Source organism: Nothobranchius furzeri, chromosome 11 (assembly GCF_043380555.1).
Source record: "Nothobranchius furzeri strain GRZ-AD chromosome 11, NfurGRZ-RIMD1, whole genome shotgun sequence".
Lineage (NCBI taxonomy): Eukaryota > Metazoa > Chordata > Actinopteri > Cyprinodontiformes > Nothobranchiidae > Nothobranchius > Nothobranchius furzeri.
Window position 1 is genome coordinate 60,722,141 of NC_091751.1, and position 12,731 is coordinate 60,734,871.

Genomic DNA, 12,731 nt, shown 5'->3' on the forward strand with positions numbered 1-12,731 from the left:
GTGAATGGATTCAGTGGTAGAGTTGCTTTGTTACCTAATCAGAGTTGAGATGTCCAAATATCAGGAAGTCCGAAGCTCTCCACTGATCTGTGAATCTTCTAGATTCTGAAACAGGTGCACCAGGGCTTTTTGTACCCAGAGTTCATCAAGGCTTTCATTCCTACTAGACCAAGGCAAAGGTATTGATCAAGCGAGTGAACCACAACTTTAGAAAGGATACCCAAAATAAAAACACCCATAAAGAAGTACTAAAGCTTCTGTCTGCAAGCTGACCTATTCGTCTACATACCTCCAGCTCATTTTATTGATTTATTATTAGTTTAGTTTATTTCAAACAAAGAAAACATACATAATTTTTTTTAAAAATACAACAGAAAAAATACATATCATCCCTTCTTCTGTGTTTGAAAAGGAGTAGGCTGAAGTGGAAACTTATACATCCCTACCCCTTTATACAAGTAATTTTTACTTGTTTACTAAATCTAACACAAAACCTACATTAAAACAAACAAAATGGTACAAGTCACCAAAAACTATGAAGCTAAATAATATTAAACCAGGCTCTTTATGTTCCTCATAGTGACAATGGTACTTTACTTGTGAGTACTTCTCCATCTAAATCATTTAAATGGAAGCCTCTAAGGTCAGTCAAAGTTTACTTGTCGGTCTGGATTAGAGGAAAGTCCTGTGCTGGGATAGAAACACATCGCCACTTGTGTGCATGTGTGTGTGTGTGTGTGTGTGTGAACTGACAAACCAGCCTGTAATTTACAAGCTGATAAACCCACACTTCCTCTCAGAATGAATATGAATCAAAGTGCACATCATTTAGGTCCATTTAAAGTTAGTATTTATTACACGGTGTATAAAGTACAGTAAAGTATCACAAAGAACATGATTATACTTTCATAGGTATGATACAGTGACGGAGAATTAAAAACACAAGAACCTGCCTCTCTTACACTCACACACATGCAGGCACAGGTGTGTGTAAGGTGTGTGTAACTTTGCTGTACGTGCGGATAGCATTCAGTGGTATTGAGCAAGAGAGGACGATAAATATATTTATGCTTTACAGTTGATTTTCAAACTTATTTGACATTACTTGCTAAAACAACATAACATATTCAACTTGACTGTTGTCTAATTAATAGAGTATTGGTGTGTGTGAGAGTATTGGTGTGTGTGTGAGTAACAGTTGTCCCAATAGATACGCTAGGTGATCCAAATATATTATCATATATGTCTGTACAGATATGTATCCACTTACACACCTAACACGTCAGACACAACTCAACACCTGGACTTTTGTTTGGTCTGGTATGAAGACTGAGGCGTAATCTTTTTATATAATGACTCCTGAGTTGATTCATTCGGTCCTTACTGGTTTGGAGTGGAGTTTCAGGCATGCCTCAGTGTGATTACTATGGTCAATGTAGCGCAAATATTTTTCACCAGTAGCCCTCAGCTTGAGGTTTGTGCATCCACTGGACAATTCTCTGGCCAGACACGTCAAAATTCACAAAAATGCTATTTCATCTAATTACAATGACTTTATTTCTGCAGAAAATGGCGGTTAAACATTTTCTGCTTCTCCAGTGCAGATATGCTTTGGTTTCCAAACTGGGACTGAAATCTGTGTAACCTTGTTTTGATGTTTTTCGCTGAGCTGAAGGTAGGGATTAAAGCCTTAACCCAACGTGCCTCACATTTGATGCAATTTGATCATAAAATCTCTTATAATGTAATAAAAACTGCCTTTTATTGCACAAAGTCTGACTTCAATCACATTCTTTGTATTACAAAATGTTCAAAATCTGACATTTTGTTGTTTGCTGTGGCATGTATCTTGTGGTTTGACTTTCATTTAACACTAGTTCAGGCTCTTTTATCTCTCCATCTTATTGTATTCTTCCTCCAGCTCCACCTTCTCCATCCAAGTGTTTGGCTCTGCTCTTGTTCTCCTCGGCATCTGGATCGCGGCAAGTGCACTCATCCTCACTGCAGTCCGCGCCAAACTGGATGACCTGTTGGTAAACAAACGGCGTTTAACAAGCCATCTATAGATCTGACGGTCCTTTGTTACAGTCAAGGTTGGATTTTCATTTAGAAAATCATTTCGTCTACTGTAGATATGTGGAATCAAACCAAACTAATTGTGAAAATGTTGGACAAAGACAGAGTTTTACAAGAAGACTTTCAGTAAGCGGGACTCCCAACAGAGTTGTTACATTTCAACTGTAGCAAAGGGTGTAAGTTTAAATGTCCAAAACAGACAATAAAAAAACACATTTGCTCGCCTGAGAAGCGCGGTGTTTGTGCTGAAAGGAAAGTAATCTCTGCTTTTCCTGACGGTATCAAAGAGAGACGGAATGGCTCCCAGCAGGCCGATAAAAGTGCATGTCAAATTCTTCAACGTGGCCTTTGAAAGGCAAGGAAGCCTAGTTGGTCTTCAGGGGAGAGGAGATGAGGGGGCACCACCGAGGAGGTGAACGGATGAACACATGCTAGGAATCAGCAAGAAGAAGCTGCCAGCTCTTGTCTAGGAAGCGAGCCATCACCACGGGTTGCAAAATAAACTATGGTGCCCTGTGAAACAGTCTGTCGCAAGAAATGTAAACATTCGCTCCCGGAGAGAAGGGGGAGAAAAGGAAGATCGGGATGAAGAATGAGGAGATGGCTAAAACAAGATTGGGAGGCAGAGATGGAGAATGATGACACGCGGTGAGAGGATGAGAGGCAGGGTGGCAGCTTGTCGGTCCTTGCTGCAGCTGATTGCTCTCGCTCTTCAAGGGCGACGGGGTTGATGGCGGGGTAATCGCTTCTCTGAGGGCTCTCGACAAGCTGCAAAAAGGTCCAGCTTTGCTTAAAATACCAGCAACCACATTTAAGACAAATTTGCACTCAACTGTTTCCCTGACATCACTTAAGATTCACTGACGGCAGCTTGCAGCGAGGCAAAGAATATTCCACGTGTGAGGCTTGCTAACAGAAAGGGTTTCTTTTTGCTACATCCACAGAAACAAAAGCCAAGTCTTCTGGGCGTTTGGGAATGTTTAAAAGTTTCCTCCTGCTGTTTACTGCAACACAGCACGTGATGAGAACATTTCAATGTGATGCCTTCAGCAGGGTCTCTTTAGTAGATTAACACAGAATCCTGTTAAATCAAAGGACGAGAAGAGAGCACGTCTTGATCAAATATTTAGTCCTGGAAGGAGAATGATCATCATCTCAGCAGCTCCTCTTATAAATGCGGTCTGAGGAGTATTGATTTAAATGTCTGCAGGTCGGATGGGGGTGAGTTATCTTGCTTGGATCTGTAAAATGAGGTTGAAATCCAGCTCGCTTAATCGTCTGTGAGAGTTTGAGATTAATAAGAACTGAAGCTGTGGCAAATTGGAACGAAACATCTCAGGTTATTTTGCTGAGTGGCAGCAGGGAAAATATTTGATGTGGGCCACTAAGAGGTACACGCTGCTATTTCCTACACCTGCGAGACTGGCAAAGCACAGAAACAGAGTTCTGCAAACAGACGCGCTAATCCCTATACCCACCCACCCCCGTTATTTCCCTAGGCTGGGGCCGCTGTGGCAGTCGGGATGCTGACTCTCGGGTCGGCTGGGTTCACTTCCTTGAAAACGACCCCCGCTCATTGCGTTGCTGTTTTACGGTGGCTGAGTTAACCGCAGACCGTCAGACACCTCTCTGCTCCCCACACTTACTTATTCCCCAACCCACCTCCCCGTCCACTGTAAAAAGAGTAGTTAGTGGCAGTCTGGCGGCTCGTTTATTATGACGGCAGCTACAGTCGCGCTTAATACCGTTGACGCTAAGGAAGGAGCTGCCTTTGAATCATGGCGTGTTGCGGACATGAAGGAGACAGCAGAGGCTCGGCCAATCGTAAGGCCATAGGAATTAACAGGCAGGGGCCCCCTGAATGAGTGTCATGAATATGTGGTTGTACAGTAGCCAGAGAGGGTATATTGGGGGGAAAGGGGAGTGGGGGGACCACTTCCCAAATGTCCACATGGGAGAGACATTCTCATAAAAGCACGGAAAAATGGGAAGAAAGATGTGTTTATCCAGGAGCAACTGAGGGAACGAGCCGCTGGGTTTCCACCGCTGCCTGACCTGAGCCTGTTCATTATTATTCATACCATTCCTATTAGCCACCCAAAGTGCTGCAATCATTCAGTGCGATCGGTGAAATGTGATCCATTTGCATGTCCTGATGAATGTAAACTAGCCCGTCACCAGGGAGAGTTTGTTTGGTTAGGTAAATGCAAAGATGTTGCCCAAAAAGCACGTCGATCTGCAGCTCACGTTGGTATGTTTCTGTACTGGTGCAACAGCTGCATGTGAAAGCATGCATCGGGGTGATGAAAACCTCCATATTTGCAATCTGAGTAGAAAAGCTGGAAGGCACAAATCGCTTCTGTTGTTTTGAGCACAGATGGGGAAGACTAAATAAGCACAGTTGCTAACAGGATGGAGGGGAAAGTAGCAGGGATCAGTGTTTATTTGCTTAGCAGAAGTCTCCAGCGTAGCGGCACGGCGTTCATGCCAAAACAGACTGATTCCTACTACTGAAAACAGGAGGAATTTCAGTCTGAATCCAGCTTCAGCCTCTAAGCTCCATTTGATGCCTAAACTCTCCCCTCAAAATCTGATGAAAAACAAACTCAATGGTCATAAAGTCACTGAAATCAATACCTTTCTCGTGGAGAGCGTGGATGGGCAGCAGTCCCCTCCATCATACTGGCAATATGCCCTATTGTTGATGGTGTCACACCAACCGTCCCCTCCAAAAGGCTAAACACAAACAAGAAGCAGAGCCATTGGTTTGAGAAATAATCCTCTAGCATGAAAAGTCAGAAGAAGTCAGAAGGGCAAAAAAGATAAAGACAACACACCTTTTACATCTGAAATGGCATTTTTTTACTAAGGTTCACACAATGTTGTACAATAAGTTTGGAACAAATATCAATCAGATGTATCGAAGCACACTGAGAATATTCTAAATCTGATCAAGGTGGATTTTGTGGTCTTTGCAAAGTCCTCAGATTAAGGCAGTGGGGTCTCCTTTAGATTACCGAAGGCTAAACAATGGCTTTAAGCACTAACAGAACTACTGGGGTGTGTTTTTTGTTTTGGTTTATCGTTGTAGGAGCATTTAGGGTTTCTGGGGAAATTTTGGTAGCAGTGCATTACGCAACGTGGCATCCGACCACAACCTGTTGCTTGATTTTAACAAATTTCAGTCACGACTGGCTGAACTGGCCTCCATCCTGCTTCTTCCCCCTCATATCATCCCATCCACCTCCAAAACCCTGTGAACCCCCCCCCCCCCCCCCCCCCCCCCAAAAAAAAATTATATGTAGCATTGTATAAGTTGTGTTTTTCTTTTGCCACTTAAATTTTAAGATGTCCAATAACGTCACCAAATGCTTTACTAGTCTGCAAGAGATTTGCAATTCAGCCTATTTGAGCCAAGCATTATTTTTGTTGGAAAGGGGTTGCATGTTCTGTAGTATATTTTAGTTTTATTCTCCCACAAAAAGAAAAATGTTTAATCTTAAATCAATCGCTATCTTCCCACTAAGCAAAAGTCTCTGCAGTGTGCTAAAAGTGAAACATGTAGGTGACCTGGAAGACATCTTCTCTCTAGGTTGAATAGATGGGTTAAGTGTCCAATAATCCTCATTCCACCTGAGATTGAGTTGTATTTGATATTTTAGGCTATATTTCTTACAAACTGTAAATAAAATGGATCCTAGCGGAGCTACGCTATCCTCCTTCAGAGGCTATTGAGACACATTAAAGGATATTTTTTGTTTTCAGCCATATAAGACATCTAAGAGGAGTTGGAGTTTGTACATGTCTCTGATAAAACGATTAGGACCAGGTGTTTTAAATGTCCTCAGTAAAAAGATGAATGCAAGAAGACCCAGAGACAGGCACGATCAATAGATTTGTCTGGTGTCTACAGCAGGCTTTTATTACAGACACTTTCAAGCAGAACAAACGAGTAACACAGAGTTAGAAAGAGGACAGCGCTCAAAAGATTGATGGCCGTGTGGCCTGATGCTTCTTGTGCCAGTCATTTAGACAGTGAGATGTTGTTGTGTTTGACGTCTGGAGTGATTGGAAACATGCCGTTTCTCAATACCCAAGTACACTAGTATGTTCTTGTGTAAATGTTAAGAACATTCTTGGCAATTACAGAAGAAAGTCCATTCTACCAAATACGGGAGGACAAGGACGACATTTGGAACCCAGCCATACTTTCATACATCATGGCAAAAGGTGCTCCTTTATGCTACGGTTAAAAAACAATCTGACATAAAATTAAAAGTCTAGTTTAGCCCTTGACTAACAAAATAACAATTCATACTTCATATTTGTATATTTGGTCCACGTTTGATCAAAATTGATAATATACCAGCAATCCCTGCTGTTAAATGAAAGAGTTTATTTTTCATCAAAACAGAGCTAGTTAAGGCAACACCATAACACACAATTAAATACAATAACAGATAACTTTATATTTATTTATTTAGACGTAAATATTTTTTATTTACAACACTACAGTTATGAGCTTTCTCCTCTGCCATTTTCTGTTTGGTTTGCGACGCAATGCATTACGGGATACCTTGCTGTCCCAACTCCGCAGAAGGATGCATTGATGCATCCTCGATATAATGGGCGGAGCTGTCACGAACTCCTCCAGCTGACTGCATTCCATTCATTCCTGCCACCAACGTGGCGATTGACGTCATCACGCCGACACTACTTAAGGAAGTGCCGGCGTTTCATTCAGTGCTCGGTCATCGTTCTCACCAGACTTTGTATCGAGTCTCCAGGCTTACCAGCCCTCTAAACCCTCAAGCTAAACCTACAGGGGATAACCACGCCGGTTACCTTCGTGTCTGGGCAACAGAACTCTCAGTCACGCTTCAGATCTGCCAACGAACCTGACAGGATGACTGAGCCCCAAGTTGACCCAGCGGAGTTCGCGCGTCTGCGTGCCGAAGTGGCTCAACAGCGCGCAACCTTGGATCAGCATACGGCAGAAATGAACCAGCTCCGTGCCATAGCTGATCGCCAAGCCACCAAGATCGAGTCACTCACCGAGCTAGTACTCCAGCTGACCACCGCTCTGCAACGTCAGACCGCAGCTGTTCCTGACAGGATGGAACCACGCCTCCGCCTTCCAGATAAGTGGGACGGAACCAGGGGATCCCCGGAGGGCATGTTGGCGACCCTGGCCATGACTTTCGAGTGCCAGCCGGCACGCTACCCCACATCCTGCTCTCGTGTCGCCCTGCTGACCTCACTGCTGACAGGTCGAGCTGGTGAATGGGCGGCGGCTCTTTACAATCAGAAATCTCCTGCCTGCAATGACTATGAGACTTTTGTAAAGGAGATGAAAAAGACTTTTGTGCACCCCAGCAGCGAGGTCTCGGACGAGACGCGGCTGCTTCAGCTTCGCCAGGGCTCCCAGACGGCGGCTCAGTACACCTCTCGCTTCCGGACGACAGCAGCTCGGTTGAGGTGGGATGACGCCACCCTAAAGGCCGTTTACCTGGAGGGACTGTCACCGAGAATCCGGGAGGGCATGATCGGGCACGAGGTCCCAACCTCCCTGGACCTGGCAGTGGATCTGGCTCTCCAACTGGACCGCTGCATCCTGAACCGGCCGAGCACCATGTCAGCCCCCGTACACACCAGGACGTCACCCCGCCGGCCGGCTCACCAACCGACGGAGGAGCCGATGCAGCTGGGACATCTTCCCCCTGAGGAATGGGCACGGCGCTACCAGGAGGGAAGATGCGCTTACTGTGGGGATTTTGGTCACCACCGTGGCACGTGCCCAAAATGACCAGGAAAAGGTCCCTCCAGGTCGGAGTAGGAGCTGTCCCGCCCGGAGTCTCCACTTTTCCGGCTCCACACTGAATCACTCCCGGTCTCCCTCCACCTGGACCAAGGCCCGACCAGACTGGAGGCACTTTTAGACACTGGGGCTGCAGAGTGTTTTATCGATCACGGACTGGTTACTCGGCTCAAGATACCCCTCACCGCCCTCGACCGACCCATTCCCGTGACCTCTGTGGACGGCCGGCCCATCATGCCGTACCCTCTCACCCACCGAACTCAGGGTCACCACATGACTATTGACTAACACCGGGAGACCCTCCACTTCCTGGTCATCCAGGCTCCGGCTACGCCTCTCATCCTGGGTCATTCCTGGTTCTGCCGCCATGAGCCTCACATCTCCTGGTCCACCAGTAAAGTCCTGGCCTGGGGCACGGGTTGCCATAACCACCGGGACTCCCCTGCACCTCGGACTGGAGCAGCCCCTCCCACAGACGTAAACCTGACGCTCATCCCTCCTCAATACCACGACCTCGCTCAGGTCTTCGTTAAAGTACCCACTACCAGGTTACCTCCTCACCGACCCTACGACCTGGAGATCAGGCTCCAGCCCGGCACCACCCCCCCTCAGGGTCACCTGTTCTTCCTCTCTCCGGCGGAAACCCGGGCTATGGACAATTATATAACTGATGCCCTGCAGAAGGGATTCATCCGTCCCTCAATATCCCCCGGGGCCGCGGGTTTTTTCTTTGTTAAGAAGAAGGAGGGGGATCTCCGGCCCTACATAGACTATCGAGGGTTAAATAAAATAACGATCCGGGACTGTCACCCTCTCCCTCTCATGGGCACCGCTCTGGACGCCATCACACAAGCCGCAGTGTTTACTAAACTGGATCTGCGCAGCGCCTATAACCTCATCCGTATTAAGGAAGGTGAGGAGTGGAAGACCGCTTTTATCACGCCCACTGGCCACTATGAATATTTGGTGATGCCTTTTGGACTCTGCAACAGCCCAGCCGTCTTCCAGCGGTTCATTACAGATGTGCTGAGAGACATGTTGGGTCGCTGGGTCTTTGTCTATCTAGATGACATCCTCACCTACTCCCGCACGGCCGAAGAGCACATCCGTCATGTTCGAGCTGTTCTGTCCCGCCTCCTGGACCATGGACTTTACTGCAAACTGGAGAAGTGTGCGTTTCACCAGGAGTCCACCTCCTTCCTGGGTTTTACCATCTCCTCCCAGGGCCTGAAGATGGACCCCCAGAAGGTTCAGGCCGTAGCTCAGTGGCCTCTACCCACGACCCTGAAGCAGCTGCAAAGCTTCCTGGGTTTCTCGAACTTTTACCGGAGGTTTATACGCAACTTCAGTTCCCTCGCAGCACCTCTGACCTCACTCACCAAAACCACCAATCAGCCTCGCCCTTTTCGCCTTACTCCAGAGGCTGTCCGTGCTTTCCATGAGCTGGTCGGACGTTTCACAAAGGAACCCATCCTCCTCCACCCGGACCAGACCCGGCCCTTCGTCGTGGAGGTGGACGCCTCGGATGTGGGAGCGGGGTCCGTTCTCTCGCAACGGGGTCCAGACTCTAAGCTCCACCCATGTGCCTACTTCTCCCGGAAGTTTTCCCCCACACAGCAGAACTACGGGGTCAGCGACAGAGAGCTGCTGGCAATAAAATGGGCACTGGAGGAATGGAGGCAGTGGCTCCTGGGGACCACCGATCCCTTTCTGATCTGGACCGACCACCAGAATCTCATCCATCTACAGACTGCCCGCCAGCTCAACCCTCGTCAGGCTCGGTGGGCCCTCTTTTTCGAGCCGTACCACTTCCATATCACCTACCGGCCCGGCTCTAAGAACCTCAAGGCGGACGCTCTCTCTCGGCGTTTCACACCAGATGCCGCCCCCCCGGAGCCTCGGACCATTCTACCGACTCAACGCTTCCTGGCCTCCCTCCAATGGCCGTTGGAGCAGTCCATACAGGCGGCACTTCCTGGCGATCCAGCGCCGCCGGAGACCCCACCGAACCATCTCTACATTCCCGCCTCCTGCCGGCAAGAGGCGCTCACGTGGGGGCATTGTTCGCGGCTCGCAGGACATCAAGGACAAGCCCGTACCCTCCAGTTCCTCCGTCGGGCTCTCTGGTGGCCGTCTATGAGGAAGGACGTCCGTGAGTTCACAGCTGCATGTGATGTGTGTGCTCGCTCCAAGTCCTCCAACCGACCCGGCGCTGGAGAGTTGCAGCCTCTCCCTGTGCCCAAGCGGCCGTGGTCACACATCGGGCTGGACTTTGTCACGGGACTGCCGGCGGTCGACCACCTGGACACTATATTGACTATCACGGACCGTTTCTCCAAGGCCGTGCACTTAGTGGCCCTAGCCGGCCTCCCCACTGCCAAGAGGACGGCCGAACTGCTCCTGGAACAGGTGGTGCGGCTCCATGGTTTCCCTCAGGATGTGGTTTCCGACCGAGGACCCCAGTTCGTCTCACGCTTCTGGAAAGCGTTCTGTCGCCTGGTCGGTGCTTCCACCAGCCTGTCCTCTGGATACCATCCGCAGACAAACGGTCAAACAGAGAGAGCTAACCAGCAGCTTGGACGCTACCTGCGCTGCTTCGCTTTGTCCCAGCCGACCACCTGGCCCCGCTTTCTCCTGTGGGCGGAGCTGTCACACAACCTCCAGACCTCCTCTGCCATGAGTCTGTCTCCCTTCGAGACCTGTTACGGGTACCAGCCTCCTCTGTTTGACCATCAGGTGCCCGAGGTGGAGGTCCCTGCTGCCCAGACGCTGGTCCGCCGCTGTCGGCTCGCCTGGATCCGGGCCCGTGCGGTCATCACCCGGGCCAACACGGAGTATGCCTGTCAGCATCGCCGCCGCCACCGGCCTGGCCCCGTCTTCCGGTCTGGCGACCAGGTGTGGCTCTCCTCCGCTAACCTGAGGATGCCGGCAGGCTCCCGGAAGCTCACTCCTCGCTTCCTGGGTCCGTTCCCTGTCCTCAAGGTCATCAATCCAGTCACCTGCCGTCTGCGCCTCCCGGCTACTCTCCGGATCCACCCGGTCTTTCACGTCTCCCAGCTTAAGCCGGTGATCTTCTCTCCTCTCCACCCTCCACCGGACCGGGTGCCTCCGCCCCACGGTGTTGAGGCGGATCGCACCTACACGGTCCGCAGGATTCTGGACGCTCGCCGCCGGGGACGAGGTTGGCAGTACCTCGTGGACTGGGAGGGGTACGGGCCTGAGGAACGCTCTTGGGAGCCCACGAGCTCGTTTGTCGACCCTACCCTGCTAACTGACTTCTGGGCCCGCCGTCCTGGGACTTCGGGAGCCGTCCCTAGAGGGGGGGTCCTGTCACGAACTCCTCCAGCTGACTGCATTCCATTCATTCCTGCCACCAACGTGGCGACTGACGTCATCACGCCGACACTACTTAAGGAAGTGCCGGTGTTTCATTCATTGCTCAGTCATCGTTCTCACCAGACTTTGTATCGAGTCTCCAGGCTTACCAGCCCTCTAAACCCTCAAGCTAAACCTACAGGAGATAACCACACGGGTTATCTCCGTCTCTCCGCGTCTGGGCAACAGAACTCTCAGTCACGCTTCAGATCTGCCAACGAACCTGACAGGAGCAAGAACATATGCGGGAACTTTGCTTGTACTTGATGCAAATTAGAACAACACTTTGGCCAGCGTTCATTATGTTTCAGAAGTATGTGAGCACACAAGTTCAGACAAGTGAGAAATGGCCACAGAGTCCATCATGCTAATTGTTAGGCCATTTGGTTTTTTTAAGGTAGTTAGGCACAACAGGCTATCCTGTCACCTGACCTTTTATTAAATCATACATGGATAGAGAGATCAGATGTGCTTCACGTTACTGGCTGATGGGACTTCCGTAAGCTGCCTTGATGCAATACCCCAGTCAGCGTGGGAGAAACTATGCAGCGGAATGCTATTTATGGAACCTACATTGCATATAACCTGAAATTAGGGATGTCCCGATACATCTTTTCACTTCCTAAACAATACCAATATTGCAGCCTCCAGGATTGTATCAATCCGATATGATATCAGCACAAATCACACATACTTTTACCTATTTCATAGTGTGGAATGTATGAAAGGCTTGATCAAGTGATATTATTTAATCGGAGAACAAGAGCCAATAAGTTTTTTTAAACCATTGGTTGCAAAAATGTGAACCTTAACGGACTGCTTATAAAAGAGATTTTGATGCAGTCCGATTTAATCCGACACACTGTTTTTGAGCCGATATCGAATTACTTCCGATATTGATATCGGAATGGAACATCCCTATCTGAAATACACCGTGATAAACACTTTTTTATTATTATTACACTTGAGGGCTTCCTTGAAGTGTAAATGTTAAGAAAATAAAGTCACTTCTGGCGTTGTCTGACAAGCTGGTGGAGAAAGATCCTAACTGTGCAGGGGGGAGAGCAGCTGTTGAGAACATTTCTGCAGTTTTCTCCTCACTTCAAAAGAATTTCTTTCTTGAAGAAAAAAGCCTTTCCCTACTAAATGACCGTAGCATGAATAAATCTATTTAATCGTCCTGTTTCCAAGTAAATACTTTAGCAGCAACTGCACATGAGCTCCATCCAAGTCACTACTTGTATGTAAATTTATGAATTAGTTTTATTGCCTAAGTTAGTCTTCCATTTATCCCCGTTCTCTACTGCAATTCAATCGTATTGCTTAAAATGGTTTAAATAAATAAACTCCATACTTTCACACACAATGATTTTAGGAGCAGGGTTCATTTTAGGGTTCATTTTCATCCCCCTCCTGGAAGTTGACTACAGATAAAGGCATGATCCTGGCAGCTTTCTGCAAT

General features: G+C 48.2%; 1 protein-coding gene across 1 annotated transcript in view; it reads right to left on the bottom strand.

The window, feature by feature from the left end:
• Positions 1-1,673: 1,673 nt before the first annotated feature.
• pappa2 (pappalysin 2) overlaps positions 1,674-12,731 on the bottom strand; it is a 169,493-nt gene continuing 158,435 nt past the window's right edge. The window contains exons 26-27 of the mRNA XM_054746689.2: positions 4,714-4,812; positions 1,674-2,027 (exon numbers count right to left, since the gene is read on the bottom strand). Coding sequence (XP_054602664.1) covers positions 1,902-2,027; positions 4,714-4,812 — 225 coding nt within the window. The 3' untranslated portion in view covers positions 1,674-1,901. The remainder of the gene's footprint in view (positions 2,028-4,713; positions 4,813-12,731) is intronic.